This window comes from Cervus canadensis, chromosome 12 (genome assembly GCF_019320065.1).
Source record: "Cervus canadensis isolate Bull #8, Minnesota chromosome 12, ASM1932006v1, whole genome shotgun sequence".
NCBI classification, from domain to species: Eukaryota; Metazoa; Chordata; class Mammalia; order Artiodactyla; family Cervidae; genus Cervus; species Cervus canadensis.
The window spans coordinates 32,412,634-32,433,043 of record NC_057397.1 but is presented as its reverse complement, the minus strand read 5'-3'; the positions used below and the strand labels follow the sequence as shown (position 1 = coordinate 32,433,043).

At 42.4% G+C, this 20,410-nt stretch overlaps 1 protein-coding gene across 10 annotated transcripts in view; it reads left to right on the top strand.

Annotated features, from left to right (window-relative positions):
- The window catches only part of NCOA2 (nuclear receptor coactivator 2), a 283,681-nt gene extending 265,892 nt beyond the window's left edge, over positions 1 to 17,789 (top strand). For all 10 annotated transcript variants that reach the window (XM_043483406.1, XM_043483409.1, XM_043483411.1 and 7 more), the window contains 7 exons: positions 2,226 to 2,504; positions 3,375 to 3,452; positions 5,114 to 5,351; positions 7,512 to 7,689; positions 8,489 to 8,687; positions 12,803 to 12,892; positions 13,932 to 17,789. In XM_043483406.1, the coding sequence (XP_043339341.1) occupies positions 2,226 to 2,504; positions 3,375 to 3,452; positions 5,114 to 5,351; positions 7,512 to 7,689; positions 8,489 to 8,687; positions 12,803 to 12,892; positions 13,932 to 13,943 (1,074 nt within the window). In that variant the 3' untranslated portion in view covers positions 13,944 to 17,789. The remainder of the gene's footprint in view (positions 1 to 2,225; positions 2,505 to 3,374; positions 3,453 to 5,113; positions 5,352 to 7,511; positions 7,690 to 8,488; positions 8,688 to 12,802; positions 12,893 to 13,931) is intronic.
- The last annotated feature ends 2,621 nt before the right edge of the window (positions 17,790 to 20,410 follow it).

The window sequence follows — 20,410 nt, the reverse complement described above, 5'->3', positions numbered from 1 at the left end:
CAGGGGATCTTCCCAACCCAGGGATCGAACCCACTCCTGCATTGCAGATTCTTTTATCGTCTGAGCCACCAGGGAAGCCTGTATAGTTGATTTAGTTGATGACATAAAGTCATTTAAGAGTACTTTATAGCAACAACATAATAACCTAACAGAGTCTCATGAAATAACTTGGAGGACTTTTTTCAGTCTGGCTACGCAGCCCAATTGGTATGAAGCAGGCATCCTGTTTTCCCGTAGAAAGATCACAGGCTCGCTGCCATCTTCTTCTTTTCTCATCATGAATCATCTTTATTTCTTACTGCTAAGAAGTACCTTCCAGGATTTGATCTGCTTCCTGGACGTATGACATGTTGTGAGGGTCTGTGAGAAGGGTGGTGCCGAGTCATGGGAGACTTTCTCTGAAACATTAAAACTAGTCTTGTCATAATCCCCACATTCAGCAGACAGAAGTGGGAGTTAAGACTTGTCAATTCATACTGAGAACAGCAGAATGGAAAGAAATGACTTGAGGTTGCATGATATAACCTGAATAAATCAAGAGAGGAAAATGGAGTTGAAGTATTTCCTGTGTGGCTGGTTTGCTTTGCCTTTTAGTGCTGGTGAGAATTTAGCATTCAGCATTGTTATCCCTGAGTTTCGTCTAAGTGACATTTAAAGATGTGATTCTTGGGGTTGCTGCGTGACTCAGGCATTGTTTTTATCAAAACTGGTGTCATTTCATCATTTAATATCTTCAGTCTTCTTTTTTTATTTGTGTTTCTATGTTGTCTCATCAAATCCATCCTTATATTACCTGAATTATAGTAATAATGATTATTAGGTAAAGTTGGGGAAATGTAGAACACAAATGGGCTTTATTTGTAGTCATCAGAGTTGTGTGTTTTCTTTAAAAATGGAAATTACTTAAACTTTCTCTCTTTTAAAGATGGGCCAAAACTTCAAGATCTGAGATGGTTTTGTGGATATACTTAGAGCAGTAATTCAACAGTGGATGGTTCCCATGAGTGGGCTCCACATTTTAAAAACTATTATGCACAAGAGGATAGGCCCAGTTCTCACGGTTAAACTTGATCTAAGGGCGGGATTCTGGGTGTCCCCAGGCCTGCTTTCACATTAGTAGACTAGCTTAAGGAAAACCTAAGATGTTACTGTGCTTAAAGCACACCTGAGAGATGATTTTGCAGTTGGGTCCTTCCCTCCTATCTGTTGGGAGGTTCGTAGCAGAAGGAAGAATGAGCCAAGTGCACCCTCTGGATTTGCGGTCATTTTAGGGCCACCTGGGCTGAAGGTGTCGCCCCTGGGAAATTCTGGATTTTCTGTACCCACTCCATTCTGAGGCAGATAGATGGGGTAGCTCTAAGAAGTCAAGAAGGACGAACACATTAGACACATCTAGTAGGAAATAAGATGGTGGGACTTCCCTGGGGGTCCAGCGGTTAAGAATTCACCTTCCAAGGCAGGGGGACGTGGGTTTGATCCCAGGTCAGGAACCTAAGATCTCACATGCTACAGGGCAGCTAACCCTTTGTGCCACACCTAGAGAAGCCCCTGCACTACAACAAAGACCCAGCACAGCCAAAAAAAAAAAAAGGAAAGAAGATGGTGGCAGAACATGGACCGTGTAGGGAATTCTGACAACCACAGAAAACAGTCAGATACAGGCAGCGTGTCACACTGGGGTAAATCACAGACTCAACTGGAACCTACTCCTTACCTGCCGGGCAGGCTTGCTGCAGTTTACCACACATCTCCAAGTCTCACTTTAACTGTCTGCAAAATGGGAATAATAGCGGTGGGCACCCCAACACTGCTGACCCCAGCCAGGTATCAAGGCAGTTGTCTACTTGAAGTGATTTATACAGCTGTGAATAGCAGTCGGAACACTGAACACACCTGGGGGACATTTGCATTTTCAGGTTCAGGTCAGTCAGATTGGTGGTGTGAGTAGGAAGCTTTCTATACTCATGACCACTTCCCCCTTCCCTGGGAAGAAGGGTTGCTGGGAGTCAGGCCTGAACCCTGCTTCTTGCCTCAAGTAACTGGCTCTTTTGAACAAAGAGGCATTTTCTCGGAAGACAAGTGGAGTCAGGGTCGAAGTACTTTTGTGCCGTAAGTACAACAGCAGAAGCTTCAGAGACCGGGCAGTGAGAGGAAAGTCTTATGTTCACTCTGCAGTTTCTGCTGGTTTTATTTATGTGTTGGTCATCTGGGGGCTTTCTCTTCAGAGCCAAGGTGTGGACCCGGAGCAGTTCTCCAATCAGGATTCCAGCCTCATGCTAGAGCAGAAGACCCCTGTGTTCCCGCAGCAGTATGCGTCTCAGGCGCAGATGGCCCAGGGCAGCTACACACCCATGCAGGATCCAAACTTCCACACCATGGGACAGCGGCCCAGTTACGCCACCCTCCGCATGCAGCCCCGGCCTGGCCTCAGGCCCACGGGCCTTGTGCAGAGCCAGCCCAACCAGCTGAGGCTTCAACTGCAGCATCGCCTCCAAGCACAGCAGGTGTGTTCCTGGCCACTACCCAGAAAGTCGGGGTGGGGGGACACGGTGAAGGTGGATGTGAGATGGCACAAGAATGGGGGGTCCTTTTGGGGGCTTAAGTCTCATTCTGTCCTAAGACAGTGAAGATGTTGCCATGATCGTACAGCTTTCATGCTCATTTTCTTCCTTCCCTTCTTTCTTGCTTCTCTGCTGACTCCACTCCAGCTAGAGCAGCTCTCCTCTGATTTCCTAGCTTGGTGATTTACTGAGGGACTGACCTTGAGTTCTCTAAGCCTCAGTGTTTCCATCTATAAAATGGGGCTGTTAACAGTCTAGGGCTATATGTATGGGTTGATAGGACCCAGCACAGTTTCTGGCCCCAAGTGAGTACCCAGGACACCGGGAGCTCCTGCTCTGAGTCCTATCTTGTGGTCAAAATCGTGGCTTTTAGCAGAATGGTGGCAGAGGGGTAGTGCATTGTGGAGTAGTTATTTTGCTCAAGAAAGTATGCTCTCACTGAAGCAAGCCTGGACAGATTTCTGTCATATAGTAAATAACAGTATTTAGCCTTTAAAAATCTCCCCTCTTTCTTTCCCTCTGCTTTTTTCCCTAATCTTCCTTTTGGCTCTTCTTCTGATCATTCTACTCTTTTTCTCCCTTACAAACAGTGTACTTTCCAAACTGTCCAAAATAACTTCTCGGCTACAAGCAGTGGGGAGCATCCCTTGATAGCTAGCTTTACAAGGGTATCCAGCTACACACTGTGTGGTTTCAATATCCAGCAGCATGTGTATGTTGGTTTTGGGGGCTGGGGGAGGTTTCTTGAGGTGGGAATTTGAAGTAAAATATATCTGTTTAAAAGTGTATTGATTGCCATGTATATGCATTTAGAATCGCCAGCCACTTATGAATCAAATCAGCAACGTTTCAAACGTGAACTTGACTCTGAGGCCTGGAGTACCCACACAGGTAAGGGGCAAACAAGCTGTCAGCTTTCACTGTATCCACTTAATCTGTCTCATCATTTCTTCCCCCTTGATATCCCATGTAAAGTAACTTAGAAGGCCATAACATAGATCTAGATACACATGATGGAGGTCATGCTATTTGCTTATCGGTCTAGTCTTTTGCCTTTGTGGTTCCCTCCCCATCACTGCCACTTTTGTTGCTCCATATGGTCAGTTATCATTATTCACACTGATTGTGTTCAGTCCTGGGTTTCCCTGATGGCTCAGTGAGTAAAGAACCTGCCTGCAACGCAGGAGACCACAGGGGATGCAGGTTCAGTTCCTGAGTCAGGAAGATCCCCTGGAGGAGGAAATGGCAAGCCACTCCAGTATTCTTGCCTGGAGAATCACATGGACAAAGGAGCCTGGGCTACGGTCCACAGGGTCACAACGAGTTGGACAGGACTGAGCAAGCAAATCAGTTGGACTGACTAAGCAAGCAAGCAAAGTTACTGCCAACACTGAATTGGCAAATATTGAACCGTTGCTCCTAGGAGAAATAAAGTGTTCAGTTTGTTTGAGCCTCTGGTCACGTTTTCATCAGTCAGTCCATGTGTTTTTCTGTTTGAGGACACCTTTTGTAATGTATATTGTTGATTCATTAACATCAAACTCAAAGCCAACAGCACCATAACTCCCGCTTGAATGAAGCTCATCTCACTCACAGTTTCCCCCACAAGGCACATCCGCCTCCTGGACTTTTTTAGGACACTAGATAGTCCTTCAGCGCTAGTCTGAGGAACCATTTTAAACAGCAGAGTCCCTGATGAAAAGCACAGCAGTGTGAAAACCGTGGAACTAAGTCGTCCACAAGAAGAGCACTTGTCTGCAGCGTGAGAGCTGAAACAAGAACTCATGTCACCTCGTTTCAGCCGTGGGTGGGGATGTGCATGTTGGGCTTCTCACATTTTTTGCTGTTCCACACATATCCGTAAATGACGATGGTGCTGTGAGTATTGGTTCTGGGGTGACAAGTACATGTTAGCGGGTAGGCCAGCTCGCCAGTACGGAATCCACGAATGATGAAGTCGGCTGTGTATGGCCAGGATCCATAACCAGCCTGTCCTGCTCGCTGACAGCAAGCATGGTACCCCTTCCCTCATGCCTCCTTCCCATCCACCCTCCATTCTGGCCTCTGTCACCCTCCTCTCCCTACGTAACCCCCATTCTTCCTGCCTCCGTTCAGCCTTTTCTCAAGTGCTTCAAAGCCACCTTTCGGCAAAGTGACTTGGTGTCCCTTTAGACTTGAATGTCCCTTAATGAGCCTCTAAACTGCCATCTTCAAGGTTTCTGCACAGTCTTCTTACAGACAGGACTGATGTTACCTTGGGGTCCCGTAGTTAATGCTGTCCTCTCACAGTGAGTCTCCAGTTTATTGATAGTAACACTGAACTTAACCCACATCAGTCATTGCAAGGGTTCCGATTGCTCACTGTGTGTATAGAACTCAGGGCTCACATTCTCCACCTCCGGTTGTTCAGCTCTAAAATGTTCTCTCTTTATTTTCCAAATAATGTTGCGTGAGCCTGTACCCTCTGTTATCCTGCTTCTAACATGCAGTGTCTTTTTCGATCTGTGCCCACCCCCACTTCTTCCTCTGTGTATTGCCCACCCCCATTCCAGGCACCTATTAACGCCCAGATGCTGGCCCAGAGACAGAGGGAAATCCTGAACCAACATCTTCGACAAAGACAGATGCATCATCAGCAGCAGCAGGTTCAGCAGCGAACTCTGATGATGAGAGGGCAGGGGCTGAACATGACTCCCAGCGTGGTCGCTCCCAGTGGCGTGCCGGCAACCATGAGCAACCCCCGGATCCCCCAGGCAAATGCGCAGCAGTTTCCATTCCCTCCAAATTACGGTACGGGACCTAGACCCCCACCACCTTTCACTACTCCTTTCTTCCCAGGGTTCCCCCACTGTCCGGGGTCACAGCTCTTTGTGTGGGTCCCAGATGAACCTGGCTAACCAGGGGATGCTAGGAAACCTGAAAGGGCAGCTGGGGCTCATCAGGAGTCCCCAGGTCCAGTGCAGTATCTTCTGTCTCTCAGCTCAGCTACTACCCTGTCTCTGAGCACAGGTCTTACTTTAAGAATAACCAGACTAGGTGGGCATGTGTAGAGTGCCAGTCATGTGCATGAGCACATACGCATGTCTGTAAACACAGGTGCATGTGCGTATACTTGTGCTTGAAAACCTCTGAGTCTGCTTAAACAAACTGATAGATACAAAACGCTGCAAGATGTATATCCTTTTAAGTGTTACAGACCTTCTATGACTTTAGAAAAACAAAGGCTTCCCTGATGGCTCAGATGGCAAAGAATCTGCCTGCAGTACAGGAGGACCCGGGTTTGATGCCAGGGTGGGGAAGATCCCCTGGAGAAGGGAATGGCTACCCACTCCAGTATTCTTGCCTGGGAAATCTCATGGACAGAGGAACCTGGCAGGCTACAGTCCATGGGGTCACAGAGAGTTGGACATGACTAAGCGACTAACACTTCCACTTTGAATATTACACCAAATCTTTAATGAATTGATAATTCTTCAGAAGTGCCTTACAGAAACCACAGTGGACTAGCTCTTCATTTTCTTTGTATTGATTTGTTGTTTAATGTCAATCTTAAGAAACAAGCATGCTGTGTCATAAACATTAATATTTGTGTGCATGTCATATTTGGTTAATAGTTGAATTATTGATAAAAGTTAAGTGCCTACATCAGGGTTAACATTCAAAGTGACTCTCCCCATCTCCCACCAGAGTTCTCTAAAAACAACTACCCAGTCTTTGTGGTGCTTGAAACCTCACATCTCCTATTTCTTTAAAGACACAGAAGGATAATGTGCAGCTTTTTCCTGTGTGATCTTAAGTTTTTCTTTCAGAGCTTATTAAAGTAGTCATTAAATATGCATGTTTTACAAATCTTCTAGGCAAAAATGGGATTACTTTAATGTCATCCCTGAAATTTTCTAAAAAGCTGCCTCCTTTGTTTCCCAACTCTTCCTCTCTTTCTTTTTTGATGATTTAAGAAAGTCTGCTCACAGTTCTTTCTTTCCTTTTAATGTAAACACCATTTGCCTCTAAACTGAACAAGAAGTTTACATGGAGTTTGTTTTTCTTATTCTTGTTAGTCTTGTATAGTGCAAAAGTATCCCAGATACTTGTATAGTGTACAAGTAATCTTATATAGTGTACAAGTAATCTCGTGTAGTATACACGTAATCTTGTATACTATACAAGTATCCTTTATGAATACACAGCAAGCTAATCATGAATGCACTTACTTTTTTAAATTTTGTATTTTTTAGCCATACCGTGTGACTTGTAGAATCCCAGTTCCCTGACTGGGGATCAATCCCAGGCCCATAACAGTGAAAGTGGAGACTCCTAGCCACTGGACTGCCAGGGAATTCTCATGGTCACTTATTTTTAAAAACATAGCTATCCCATCATACAATAACTTAATTTAATAAAAAAGTATTCAAGTGTGTTGACTTTTTATAGAGAGCCAAACTTTAATCCAATTTAATCCAATTGTAGTGACAAATAAACATTGAAAGACTGTTTCCAGTCAAAGAGAAATATATACATTTGACCCATTCTTGATTTGCAAGGGATATGGTGCAAGAATGGTATTTTCTTTATCTTTAGTCTCGATGGTTAATATGTCTCCTGGGCACGCCTCTAATTACCATAGAGAACCAAGGTATGGAGAGTTTTTCTTCATGCATTTTATCCCAACTTGGAATCTTTTTTAAATGTGTGTAACTTACCAGCACAGGATAGGGTATTTGAAAGTAGTTTTCTTTTTATAAGAAATTTGTTTTTATTTGAAGGATAATTGCTTTACAATATTGTTTTGATTTCTGCCATACCTCAACATGAATTAGCTATAGATGTACATGTGTCCCCTCCCTCATGAAAGTAATTTTCTTTGTGTATTTGATTTGAATGTTCTCTTTTGTCCCCTGCCTCGAAGATAGAACTAACAGTCTCCTTGGGATTTCTTTTCTGTCTTTTAAGGAATAAGTCAGCAGCCTGACCCCGGCTTCACTGGGGCCACCGCACCCCAGAGCCCTCTGATATCACCCCGGCTGGCGCACACCCAGAGCCCCATGCTGCAGCAGTCCCAGGCAAACCCAGCCTACCAGGCCTCCTCGGACATGAACGGGTGGGCACAGGGGAGCATGGGTGCAAACAGGTATGCCACATGTCTGTCTTTTTGATAGAAACAATCACCAGGCAATCTTTCTATAGCCCACCTGCCTCTCTTCTGGAGAGTTCTTCTTTGTTTAAGCAAACAATACCAAGTAAACATCTGCTTTTCCTAGGGCAGAAGGTACCAGAATTTACCAAACCCTAGCTTAATATTTTTGCCTTGGGATTAAAAGGAACCCGCCCCCCCCCCCCCACAAGAAGGTAGAACCCCCAGTGTATGAGAGCAAGGGCCGGGGAAGGCAGTGGCCTGGAGGCCACCCTCCTATCCTGTGTGCGTATTCAGTTGCTTCCGTCATGTCCAGCTCTTTGCAGCACTACAGCACAGCAGGCTCCTCTGTCCGTGGGCTTCTCCAGGCAGGAATACTGGAGTGGGTTGCCATGCCCTCCTCCAGGGGTCTTCCTGACCCAGGGATTGAACCCACATCTCTTACGTCTCCTGCATTGGCAGGCACGTTCTTTACCACTAGCACCACCTCGGAAGCCCAACCCCCTATCAGTGCAGGTAATAAAGGCAAACAGAAACCTTGTCTGGTGCAGACATGAGAGTGCAAAGTGTCCCTCCAGACTTTGTCCAGCACCCCAGCATGGTGATGCTGGGGACAGCTCAGAACGCAGTGACCCCTGCAGCTTGGCTGAGCCCTTCCCCTGCCGTCTCTGATCTCACCATCTCCTGGCCATCACCCCATGCTGCACTCCCCGGGTTCTCTCAGCCTAGCTTTATGCATCCTGCCTCCCTGTTTGCCCAAGGGCTCTAACATTTTAATTTTTCACTGTGTTTCTAGCATGTTCTCGCAACAGTCCCCTCCACACTTCGCACAGCAGGCGAACACCAGCATGTACAATAACAATATGAACATCAATGTATCCATGGCGACCAACACAGGCGGGATGAGCAACATGAACCAGATGACCGGACAGATCAGCATGACCTCAGTGACCTCCGTGCCTACGTCAGGGCTGTCCTCCATGGGTCCCGAGCAGGTGAGCACCCCAAGGAGAAACCACCCTCAGTTTCCTGATTGCAACTTCCTGTCTGTTTCTGCTATTAAATGAGTCTTTCCATGTGCTTAACATCTGCCATTAACTCCCACATTTATTTTGAAGAGTATTTTTTCACCTTACCATCACTAGTGTTAGTACAATTAACAGAAATACTTGTTGATGATGAAATAAACACAAAAGGATCCCTGACAGCTCAAAAATCTTTTAAAATATTTCTTAACTTTCTTGTCTTCTAAGTTTTTCTCTTATTTGAAGGATTTTGCAGTATCAAAAATGAATGTCAAAAAATGGAGTGACGAAATGTGCTTTCTTAAATAGTTACATTTGGGGATTTTTCTTTTTTTTTTTAAGGATGATACCAACATTTATTATATTTGGTGTTTTGTATGTATTGAATATATGTGTATATTTATATGTATTAAATAATATGTAATAATATATCATTATATCCATATGCATCATCTGTGTTTTATAAGTAATTCAACTCATATTTGGGGATTTTCAAGAACTGATGTTTTTTTCTCCTAAATATAAAACCAGATGAAGGGAGCTCCTTGGCAGTCCAGTGGTTAGGACTCTGCTTTCACTGCTGAGGGTGCAGATTCAGTCCCTGGTCAGGGAACTAAGATTCCACAAGTCACGCAGCATGGCCAAAGACGGACAGGGGGTGGGAAACGATCGTTGTTCTAATTTGCACTCAAAAAAGTAAACATGTAAAGACATAAGATACAATGGTCATCTGAGTTAAATTCATCCATTCCAGTCCATTTTAGTTCACTGATTCCTAAAATGTCGATGTTCACTCTTGCCATCTCCTGTTTCAGTTCAGTTCAGTTGCTCAGTCGTGTCTGACTCTTTGCGACCCCAATCTCCTGTTTAACCAGTTACAATTTGCCTTGATTCATGGATGGACCTAACATTCCAGGTTCCTAGAAATATTGCTGTTCTTTGGAAGAAGTGGAGTAGCCGTCATAGTCAACAAAAGAGTCTGAAATGCAGTACTTGGATGCAGTCTCAAAAACAACAGAATAATTGATCTCTGTTCATTTCCAAGTCTAACCATTCAATATCACAGTATTCCAAGTCTATGCCCCGACCAGTAATGCTGAAGAAGCTGAAGTTGAACGATTCTATGAGGACTTACAAGACCTTCTAGAACTAACACCAAAAAAAGATGTCCTCTTCATTATAGGGGACTGGAATGCAATAGTAGGAACTCAAGAGCTACCTGGAGTAACAGACAAATTTGACCTCGGAGTACAAAGCGGAGCAGGTCAAAGGCTAACAGACTTTTGCCAAGAACACACTGGTCATAGCAAACACCCTTTTCCAACAACACAAGAGAAGACTCTACACATGGACATCACCAGATTGTCAATACCGAAATCAGATCGATTATATTCTTTGTGGCCAAAGATGGAGAAGCTCTATACAGTCAGCAAAAACAAAACCGGGAGCTGACTGTGGCTCAGATCATGAACTCCTTATTGCCAAATTCAGACTGAAATTGGAGAAAGTTTGGAAAACCACTAGGCCATTCAGCAATGACCTAAGTCAAATCCCTTATGGTTATACAGTGGAAGTGACAAATGGATTCAAGGGATTAGATCTGATAGACGTACCTGAAGAACTATGGACGGAGGAATATTATACAGGAGGCAGTGATCAAGACCATCCCCAAGAAAAAGAAATGCAAAAAGGCAAAATGGTTGTCTGACAAGGCCTTACAAATAGCCGAGAAAAGAAGAAAAACTAAAGGCAAAGGAAAAAAGGAAAATATAACATTTGAATGCAGAGTTCCAAAGAATAGCAAGGAGAGATAAGAAACCCTTCCTCAGCAATCAATGCAAAGAAATAGAGGAAAACAACAGAATGGGAAAGACTAGAGATCTCTTCAAGAAAATTAGAGATACCGAGGGAACATTTCATGCAAAGATGGGCACAATAAAGGACAGAAATGGTATGGACCTAACAGAAGCAGAAGATATTAAGAAGAGGTGGCAAGAATACACAGAAGAACTAAACAAAAAAGACCTTCATGACCCAGATAATCACGATGGTGTGATCACTCACTCAGAGCCAGACATCTTGGAATGTGAAGTCAAGTGGGCCTTAGGCCTTAGGCCATAGCATCACTATGAACAAAGCTAGTGGAGATGATGGAATGCCAGTTGAACTATTTCAAATCCTGAAAGATGATGCTGTGAAAGCGCTGCACTCAATATGTCAGCAAATATGGAAAACTCAGCAGTGGCCACAGGACTGGAAAAGGTCAGTTTTCATTCCAATCCCAAAGAAAGGCAATGCCAAAGAATGCTCAAACTACCACACAATTGCACTCATATCACACACTAGCAAAGTAATGCCCAAAATTCTCCAAGCCAGCTTCAACAGTACGTGAACCATGAACTTCCAGATGTTCAAGCTGGATTTAGAAAAGGCAGAGGAACCAGAGATCAAATTGCCAACATCTGCTGGATCATTGAAAAAGCAAGAGAATTCCAGGAAAATGTCTATTTCTGCTATATTGACTACGCCAAAGTCTTTGACTGTGTAGATCACAACAAACTGTGGAAAATTCTTCAAGAGATGGGAATACCAGACCACCTGACCTGCCTTCAGAGAAATCTATATGCAGGTCAAGAAGCAACAGTTAGAACTCAACATGGAACAACAGACTGGTTCCAAATAAGAAAAGGAGTACATCAAGGCTATATATTGTCACCCTGCTTATTTAACTTATATGAAGAGTACATCATTTGAAATGCCAGGCTGGATGAAACACAAGCTAAAATCAAGATTGCTAGGAGAAATATAAATAACCTCAGATACTCAGATGACACCAACCTATGGCAGAAAGCAAAGAAGAACTAAAGAGCCTCTTGATGAAAGTGAAAGAGGAGAGTGAAAAAGTTGGCTTAAAACTCAACATTCAGGAAACTAAGATCATGGCATCCAGTCCCATCATTTCATGGCAAATAGATGGGGAAACAGTGACAGACTTTATTCTTTTTGGGCTCCAAAATCACTGCAGATGGTGACTGCAGCCATGAAATTAAAAGACGCTTGCTCCTTGGAAGAGGAGCTATGACCAACCTAGACTGCATACTTTACCAACAAAGGTCTATCTAGTCAAAGCTATGGTTTTTCCAGTAGTCATGTATGGATGTGAGAGTTGGACTATAAAGAAAGCTGAGTGCAGAAGAATTGATGCTTTTGCACTGTGGTATTGGAGAAGACTTGAGAGTCCCTTGGACTGCAGGGAGATCCAGCCAGTCAATCCTAAAGGAAATCAGTCCTGAATATTCATTAGAAGAACTGATACTGAAGCTGAAACTCCAATACTTTGGCCACCTGATGCAAAGAACCAACTCACTAGAAAAACCCTAATGCTGGGAAAGATTGAAGACAGGAGGAGAAGTGGACAACAGAGGATGAGATGGTTGGATGGCATCACCAACATGATGAACGTTGAGTTTGAGCAAGCTCCAGGAGTTGGTGATGGACAGGAAAGCCTGGCGTGCTGCAGTCCATGGTGTCGCAAAGAGTCGGACAAGACTGAGTGACTGACCTGAACTGAAAGACATAAGAATGTTTCTAATATTATTATCTCTGTTGAATTTCTATATAGAATGCAAATAAAAATTGTGAAGGCAGCCAGTGTATTTATAGGGGCTTCTCAGGTGATGCTAGCGGTAAAGAACCCACCTGCCAGTGCAGGAGACCTGAGAGATGTGGGTTTGATCCCTGGGTCAAGAAAATCCTCTAGAGAAGAAAATGGCAACCCACTCTAGTATTCTTGCCTGGACAATCCCATGGACAGAGGAGCCTGTCAGGCTACAGTCCATGGGGTCGAAGAGAGTCGGACACGACTGAGAGTCTGAGCGCAGCACATTTTCACATCCCTCCACACTCCCCCCAGAACTCGCATGTGGGAGACTAGATAAGGGAGGTGGCCTTCTGTCTGTCATCCTTTCTCCTGCTAATTCTGCTCCTAGAAACAAAGCAGAAGGTTGGTGGGTGGCTGCTCCCCAGTAGGCATATGGATGTCTCTCCAGATAAAGCCACATCCTGTCCTGTCCTGTCGCCCTCAGGTGAATGACCCTGCTCTGAGGGGAGGCGGCCTTTTCCCTAGCCAGCTGCCTGGAATGGACATGATTAAGCAGGAGGGAGACGCATCACGGGTAAGAAACAACAGAGGAAAAAACCCATGGCTGTGAATATTCCATAGACTAGAATTGGCACAGACACGTTGTCAGCCAGTAGACTGAGGAGAAATGTGTAACATGGACTTCCCTAGCGGTCCAGTGGCTAAGACCCTGCCCTTCCAATGCAGGAGCTACATGCTGTGCAATGCCTCCAAAAAAGGGGGGGGTGGGGATCTAATTTTATTGGATATATAATGATGTTTGTGTAATTTATTTATTTATTTAAGCTCATTTTAATTGAGCTGATGGTGGCATATGATTTAAAAACACCCATTTTGCCCTGGAATGGAATAGCAAAGCAAAAAATGAAATAGCAGAGAATTAGTCATGTTAGCACAAACTTTGATTTGTTTCTGAATTGTAACATTTGATTTTCAGAAGGATGAAGAGGAACTAGCTTCTGATTGTTCTCTCTCCCTTAATTAAGTCTAAGTTCATTCCAAGGGGAAGGCTCCTGCAGGTCATATGGTGCAGGGCATTCAGAAGATCTAGGGGTGGACCTCCCTGCTGGTTCAGTGGCTAAGACTCCACTCTCCCTTAATTAAGCCTAAGTTTATTCTAAGTGTTCTAGATTTCATTTTATTTAAGCAACAATCTTAAAATCTTACCTATATTATTTCTTTATCACCTTAAACACTTTTTCTAAGAAGAGTGATCTTACTGTGTCCAACTAAATCTTGAAACAGTACTGAGAACCCACCTGAGTTGGGAGCCTGGTGGCAGGCCTGTTAACAAAGGGAAGGGCTCTCAACAATTTGGCACAGGTGAGGGGGCCTCTTAAGGTAGAAAATGTTGTCCCTAGCAGTGGATAACTCTATTTTCAAGTTCTCTCTTAAGTGAGAAAATGTAGAATTGATGTTGAATTTCCTACAAAACAAACAAAAAAAAGTGGATGCAACCTTTGTTATTGGCGTTACTTAAAATGACCAAGTAGTCTGATGTTTTCATGCTGGGCCTCATGCTGGTTTTACCAAAAATTCTGAGCCATCACAACTTTCTCCTTATTTTCCCACAGAAATACTGCTGACACTGAAGGTAGCTGGTTGCTTCTTTCTTCAGCTGACTGGGCTCACTTGCTCAAGACACTTACCAATCTGGAGAGCTGCGTCTCTTCGTTTAGACCCAACCGACCTGCCATCCAGCCCTGCCCGAGCAAGATGAGCTGACGGGCCGAGTCCCTTGGCTGCTCCTGGAGGAGCCGCCTGTCACGTTGACAGATGGCCTGCAGCTCGTGTCCGGACAGTTGTCAGTCTGTTCACTGCATTCACCTTAGTGCAACTTAGATCTCTCCTGCAGAGTAAATGTTGACAGGCAGACTTCACACCCATGTCAGATTGAATGTATCTAAATGTATGTATTTAAGGAAAACAACCCATGCTCTTGTTCTCTTCCTGTCTGGCTCCAGACACTGGTTTCTTGCTTTGTTTTCCCTGGCTAACCAGTCCAAAAGATTAAGATTTCATCTGGGGGAAAGAAAAGATTTTAAAAAAAAAAATCAAACTAAAGATGTTTTAAGCTAAGCCTGCCTCTGGGATAAGCAGGACAGACACCATGGACCGTGCCGTATGTACAGACATGCCCAAGAAGTGAAGACCAAGACATCGTAGTTGTATCTTTGTAGAAAGCTCTCAAGACGGTGTTGAAAAGCATTTCCAGTTCCTGAACAGATGAAAAAGAGCCTGTGGGAGGGCTGTTAACATTAACAAGTCCTTCTTCCTCTTTTTTTTTAATTTCTTTGATTCAAACCAAACTAGTTCGCCCAAATCATGAATTAAAAAGAAATTGATTTCCAAATTCAATGTGCTTTAGATCCATCAGAAGCTTGAATCAGTGCCTCTTCTTCCATCTGATCCTTCCCTTCCTCCTCTGCCTCCCTCATTCTTTTTTTTTTTTTTTTAATAAACGCAACAGAAACCAGGTAAGCCCTTTATTATTTCCTTCCATGTTTTGCCAGCCACTTACCAACCGCTAACTCTGAAATTCCAGAAAAAATGCATTGACTGGAAGGAGAGGAGCAAAGTTAGGACTCGAAACCCATCAGACTTTGGACACCTGCCGGGGAAGTGTGTTCATTCTGTTCCCCAGCGACACTGGCCCCCACACGGGAGAAAACCATAGTGTGCTTAAAATTGACCGCAGGCATCAGGACAGAGTTCACCTCCGCCATGTGTTTTTTATTTTGTTTTTTTTAGCAGTGCTGACTTAATAAGCTGAAGTTTTGTAAGGTACATAAAATCCAATTTATATGTAAACAAGCAATAATTTAAGTTGAGGACTTAAGTGTTTTAATTGTGTAATTTTTGTGAGGTATACATATTGTGGAATCGAATCCAAAATGAGGTACTTCAGTGTTACAATTAGATATCTTCATAGCAGTGTCTCCTGAAAGTGTTTTGTAAAGGCTCTCAAGCCCTCGATTAGACCTAATTTGTAGACTTAAGACTTTTTATTTTCTAAATCGTGTGATTCTGCTCATAAGTCATTTATCTAATCTATCTGATATGCAGCCGCTGTAGAAACCAATTCTTGATTTTTATATGTTTATATTCTTTCTTAATGAACCTTAGGAAGACTACATGTTACTAAGCAGGCCACTTTTCTGGTTGTTTTTCTTGCCCACTCTGGTAGGGGAATAATCTTTTCTTAATTGGCATCAGTTTCAGACAACTGTAATACCAAGAAACTGGTGACCTTTTTTGAGCTATTTCTCCCCAACTCCTAAGACACCTACTTTCTTACCTAAATTTCAGAATGATGTCTTTTTGATGTCTAAAAAGCAAAGCATTTTATATCTCGTTAGCCAGGCCTTTTAGGAGCAGAGAAGTCTTTTTTCCTTGAAATTTGATTGTTTATTTGTGGCAGGGTGAAAAATACACAAACTACCCCTACTTCTATGTGTATCTCTGTCTATATGGACAGATACCGGAAGTATAGAAAGAGATATAGCCCAAAGATAAATGGTTAAGTAGACAGTCTGAAAGCGTGGCTCCGTGCTAAAGAAATGTCCTGGGAAATCTGCATTTCGCTACTTTTTTTCCCACTTAGGGGGTCTCACTATAGGAAGGTGGCCCAGGAACAGCACTTCTTGGGGGCCACCAATTCACAGTCCCCCCGTCAAAAGGCTCTGCTTTTCTCAACCAAACCATTGGGTCACCCAACTGTGATGGAGAAACACGGGCAGACATCGGCCCCAGCTCACAGTCCTCACTGGCACCATGAGGCTTACGTCACTCTCGGTGTCACATGACCAGTTTCCAGTTGATGTTTAGAAACATGTGAATTAGAATGACTTGAACTTCACACAGCACAGAAGAGAAAATGGAGTTTAAGCTGGATTTGTTTGCTTTGGGTTGGAAGTCCCTTTCCACTAGAACACTGTCCAAAAATCCCTGTGTCCCTTTTCTTGTTTAACCCTCTGCCCACTGTGTTCTCCTATCAGTCCCAGTTCAGACAGATCTGATCTGCAAACCTCCCATTCCGGTCATTGGGAATAATTCATAATCATTGCCATTTTGAAGGAAGAGAGATGATCAGTTCTCTTACGGCTTAGATCAGGTCATGGGTTTTTACATCTAATTAAGAAAAGTCAGTGAAGGAATCCTCTGATCACATTGATCGTGATAGAAGCAAAGGCCAAACCAGTCCCTCCATGATCAGTATTTCTCATGGTGTACACAATAAACTTGTTAGACCGAGTACTCGGTTTTCGTTTAATAGAACAAATAATCAGTGTTTTACTTATATTACTAAATGTGAAAAACACATAATGTGAAAAGTATACATACATTAACTTGGTTGTGAAGCTCATCTACGTGTTCATGTAACGTGGTAAGTTGAAAAAGTGAAGTGAGCTGTTTTCCTGCAATGAATTTGTTGGACTCAAAAGATGAAGATGCCCCCTCCCACGTGTATCTCTTATGGCCTGTAACCATTGAAAGCAATGTTTTTGCAGTTTATATAATGCAGTTTTTAATGTGTTTAAAAACGGAGTTCCTATGGGCTTAACACATGAAATGGGTGGCACAGATCCCCTTGCAGAACCCAAAGATACACAATCAATTTTGAAATGCAACTTAAGCCATTAATTGTTGGTGTGAATTTAAAATTTTCTAGTATTTGTATGGTAGTATGCTGCCTCCGAGCAAAGCATTCTCTGCACAAAAGAAAATTACTGTAGTGGCTTCGATTTTAATTAGAATTTTCTCCCTGGTGTTTCTTTATAGACTAAAACGAAACCTTTTAAGTTTCTTACTACAGGTAAAAGCTATGTGCAAGAACCTCAAAATGCTAAAATCTAGCATAATGCCTTAGATCTGTTTTTAAGTCTTGTATATTCCTACATAGCTGTCCGATGTATTATATTTGTATAGTGAACTGTGTACAATTTTTTGAATAAGTGCATCATCACTTAACCTTTATGTTGTTGAATGGTGATGATGATACATTTCTTCAAACATTTAACTGTCTTTTTTTTTTTCTTATGCCATTTGTGGTTTTATTTGTACAGTTCCTCATGAAGTTGCATCTGAGATGTGTGTATATGAAAAGATTATACAAGGGTAAAATTAAGCAATATATTAACTATGGTTCTTCAGGAGAAAGCTTACAGTGTTTCAGGTTGTGATTTATTTTCAAAATGGAGTTGACTCCAAACATCACTTTGTTCACCTGCATTGATGTTTGTATTTCTAGTGTGAGCAGTTTATGCAAAAGGTAGATATATTCAAGAGAAATTTTAAATACATTTATGCAAGTTAATATTGCTTTGCTGATGCTATTTGCTTATTTGATGTTAAATAATGCTATTGTAAATAAAGAATTCTGTTGTTATTGCATCATTTAATAAATTTTAATGCCTTCGGGTTTTACATGGCTTTGAAGATTTTCTTGAGTTTATATTGTATTCTCATTCACAATTGCAGTTAAACATAAATTACCTGACTTGCCGTTTAATAATTTCTTAGACTTATACAGTAGTTGGCACTGTTCTCAGCATATTAACATTTATTCTCTCAATGTCCCATTTTCTAGATTTTCAGTCTGAAGCCAAGAGCGGTATGTCTTGCTTGAGATTATCTGACAACTTAATGGCAAGTAGAGGTGGAATCTAAATGAATCCTAAATGATGCTATCACCTCTCCTTCCCATTTCTCAAAAAACATTTATGAGAATAATGTGGGCTTCTTACCAGCTTATTAAGGTTATACTTTACACATTAGAATAATCATGATGGTTTTAATAGATTGGCTTATTAATAGTCAATAAGCAATGCAAGTACAATATTTAAAACCCAGGTCATAAACTACATGAAATAGTAAATCTGGAATTATTTTTTAAAATATACCAAAACTGAAATGAATGATGAGAAAAATCTATGCTATTCACCATATTAGCAAAGTAAAAGAAGAATTAAAAAAAAAAAAAGATGAACTTAATAGACACTGTTGAATAAATTTGCATAGGATAAATTTCAGCCCCCATACATGACAAAATCTCAAGGAAAAGTCAAGTCACTCAGCAAAGTGAATGTCCTAAAGTTGTTTAAAGTTATTTGATACAATCCCACTGTGACTTCATGATGAAATACTAAGAATTGAAATCAGAACAAAATAAGTAGCCCACTACCCATGCTAAGAAATTAGGTTGTCAGGACTTCCCTGGTCCAGTGGCTAAGATTCTGAGCTCCCAATACAGAAGGCCCAGGTTCGATCCCTGGCAGGGAACTAGATTCCACATGCCTTAACTAAAGATCTTGCATGCCATGACAAAATCGAAGATCTGTGTGCCACAACAACTAAGACCCGGTAAAGTCAAATAAAATATTTAAAAGAAATGGGTATCACTGGTGGAATAGAGGAGGGAAAACATTTTCAGCCCATTTAACCATCTATGGGAAAGCCAAAATAAATCTACCTACCCACTTTAGGGGTACCCAGGTGGCACTAATGGTAAAGAATCCTGCCAAGGACAGGAGACTTGCAGGAGATGCAGGTTCAATCCCTGGATCCAGAAGATCCCCTGGAGTAGGGAATGACAGGCCACTCTAGCATTCTTGCCTGGAAAAGTCCATGGACAGAGGTGCAATGTCTACAGTCCATGGGGCCATAAAGAGTTGGACACAGCTGAGCACCAGCTCTTAGAACGAGTAGAAAAGTTCAATCAGGTGTCTGGAACATAAAAAAATCCCTAACTTCCACTCACACTAATAACTAGTTTTTTAAACCACCATTTACAATAACAAACATAAAATAGGATTACATTACACCTAACATAAAGTGGGAAAGACCTTTATGAAGAAAACTATGAAGTTCTACTAAAAGATGGAAAAGACTTGAACAAGGGAGGCATGCCATGAACCTAGAAAAGGAAAGCCCAGGATAAAAAAAAAAAAACACATCAATTCCTGCCCCTACATCATTGCAATTCAAGTGCACATCAGAAAAGTAGTGTACATTTAGAAGATAAGATGCACAATAATGGAAATGTTATAAAAGAAAAACGACTTCCAGAAACATTTTAAAACACTGGTGAGGGGGCTTCCCTGGTGGCTCAGTGGTAAAGAATCTTCCTACCAAGGCAGGAGATACAGGTTCGATCCCTTGTCCAGGAAGATCCCACATGCCGAGAAGCAACTGAGCCAGTGCTCTAGAGTCTGGGAGCTGCATCTACTGAGCCCATGTGCCACAACTGCTGAAGCCTGTGCACTGCAACAGGAGAAGCCAATTAATGAGAAGCCCTCGCACCACAACTAGAGAGTAGCCACCCTCCCCTCCACCCCTCGCCACAACTAGAGAGGAGCCTGCCAGCAACAAAGACCCGGCACAACCAAAAGTGAATAAACAAATGAGAAAAATTATTTTAAAAGAAACATACCGGTGAGCATTGCAGAGTTCTTACACAGAACTGGCTAAATAACTCAGAAGAAGATTATAGAGCCCAGAGACAGGTCGCTGTATATAGGTAAGTATATGATAGAGATGCCATTTCTAATCAGTGGGAATCTGTTCCCCCCCCAAAAAAAAGGTGTTGAGACAGTTGGCCACGTTTGGAGAAAATACCAAGTTAAACCCCTTCCTCACAATATTAACATGGATCCAGGGTGTAAACATAATGAAATATAAAACTAGAAAAATACATGTTTACATTGTTGGAAAAGTAAAGTCATTCTTAAGGACAAAATACAAAAATTATTAAAAATAAATTTATAAAAATTAATATTCTGTCAAAAAAAGTCAAGACATAGCAAATGTAATAGGAAACAAACTAGTGTTAGCATAATCTAACATGTGTGCATGCATACTCAGTCATGTCTGACTCTTTGGGACCCCCATGAACTGTAGCCTGCCGGGCTCCTCTGTCCATGGGATTTCCCAGGCAAGAGTACTGGAGTGGGTTGTCATTCCCTTTTCCAGGGGATCTTCCCGACCCAGGGACCAGACATGAGTCTCCTACATTGCAGGCAGATTCTTTACTTCTGCACCACCTGGGAAGTCA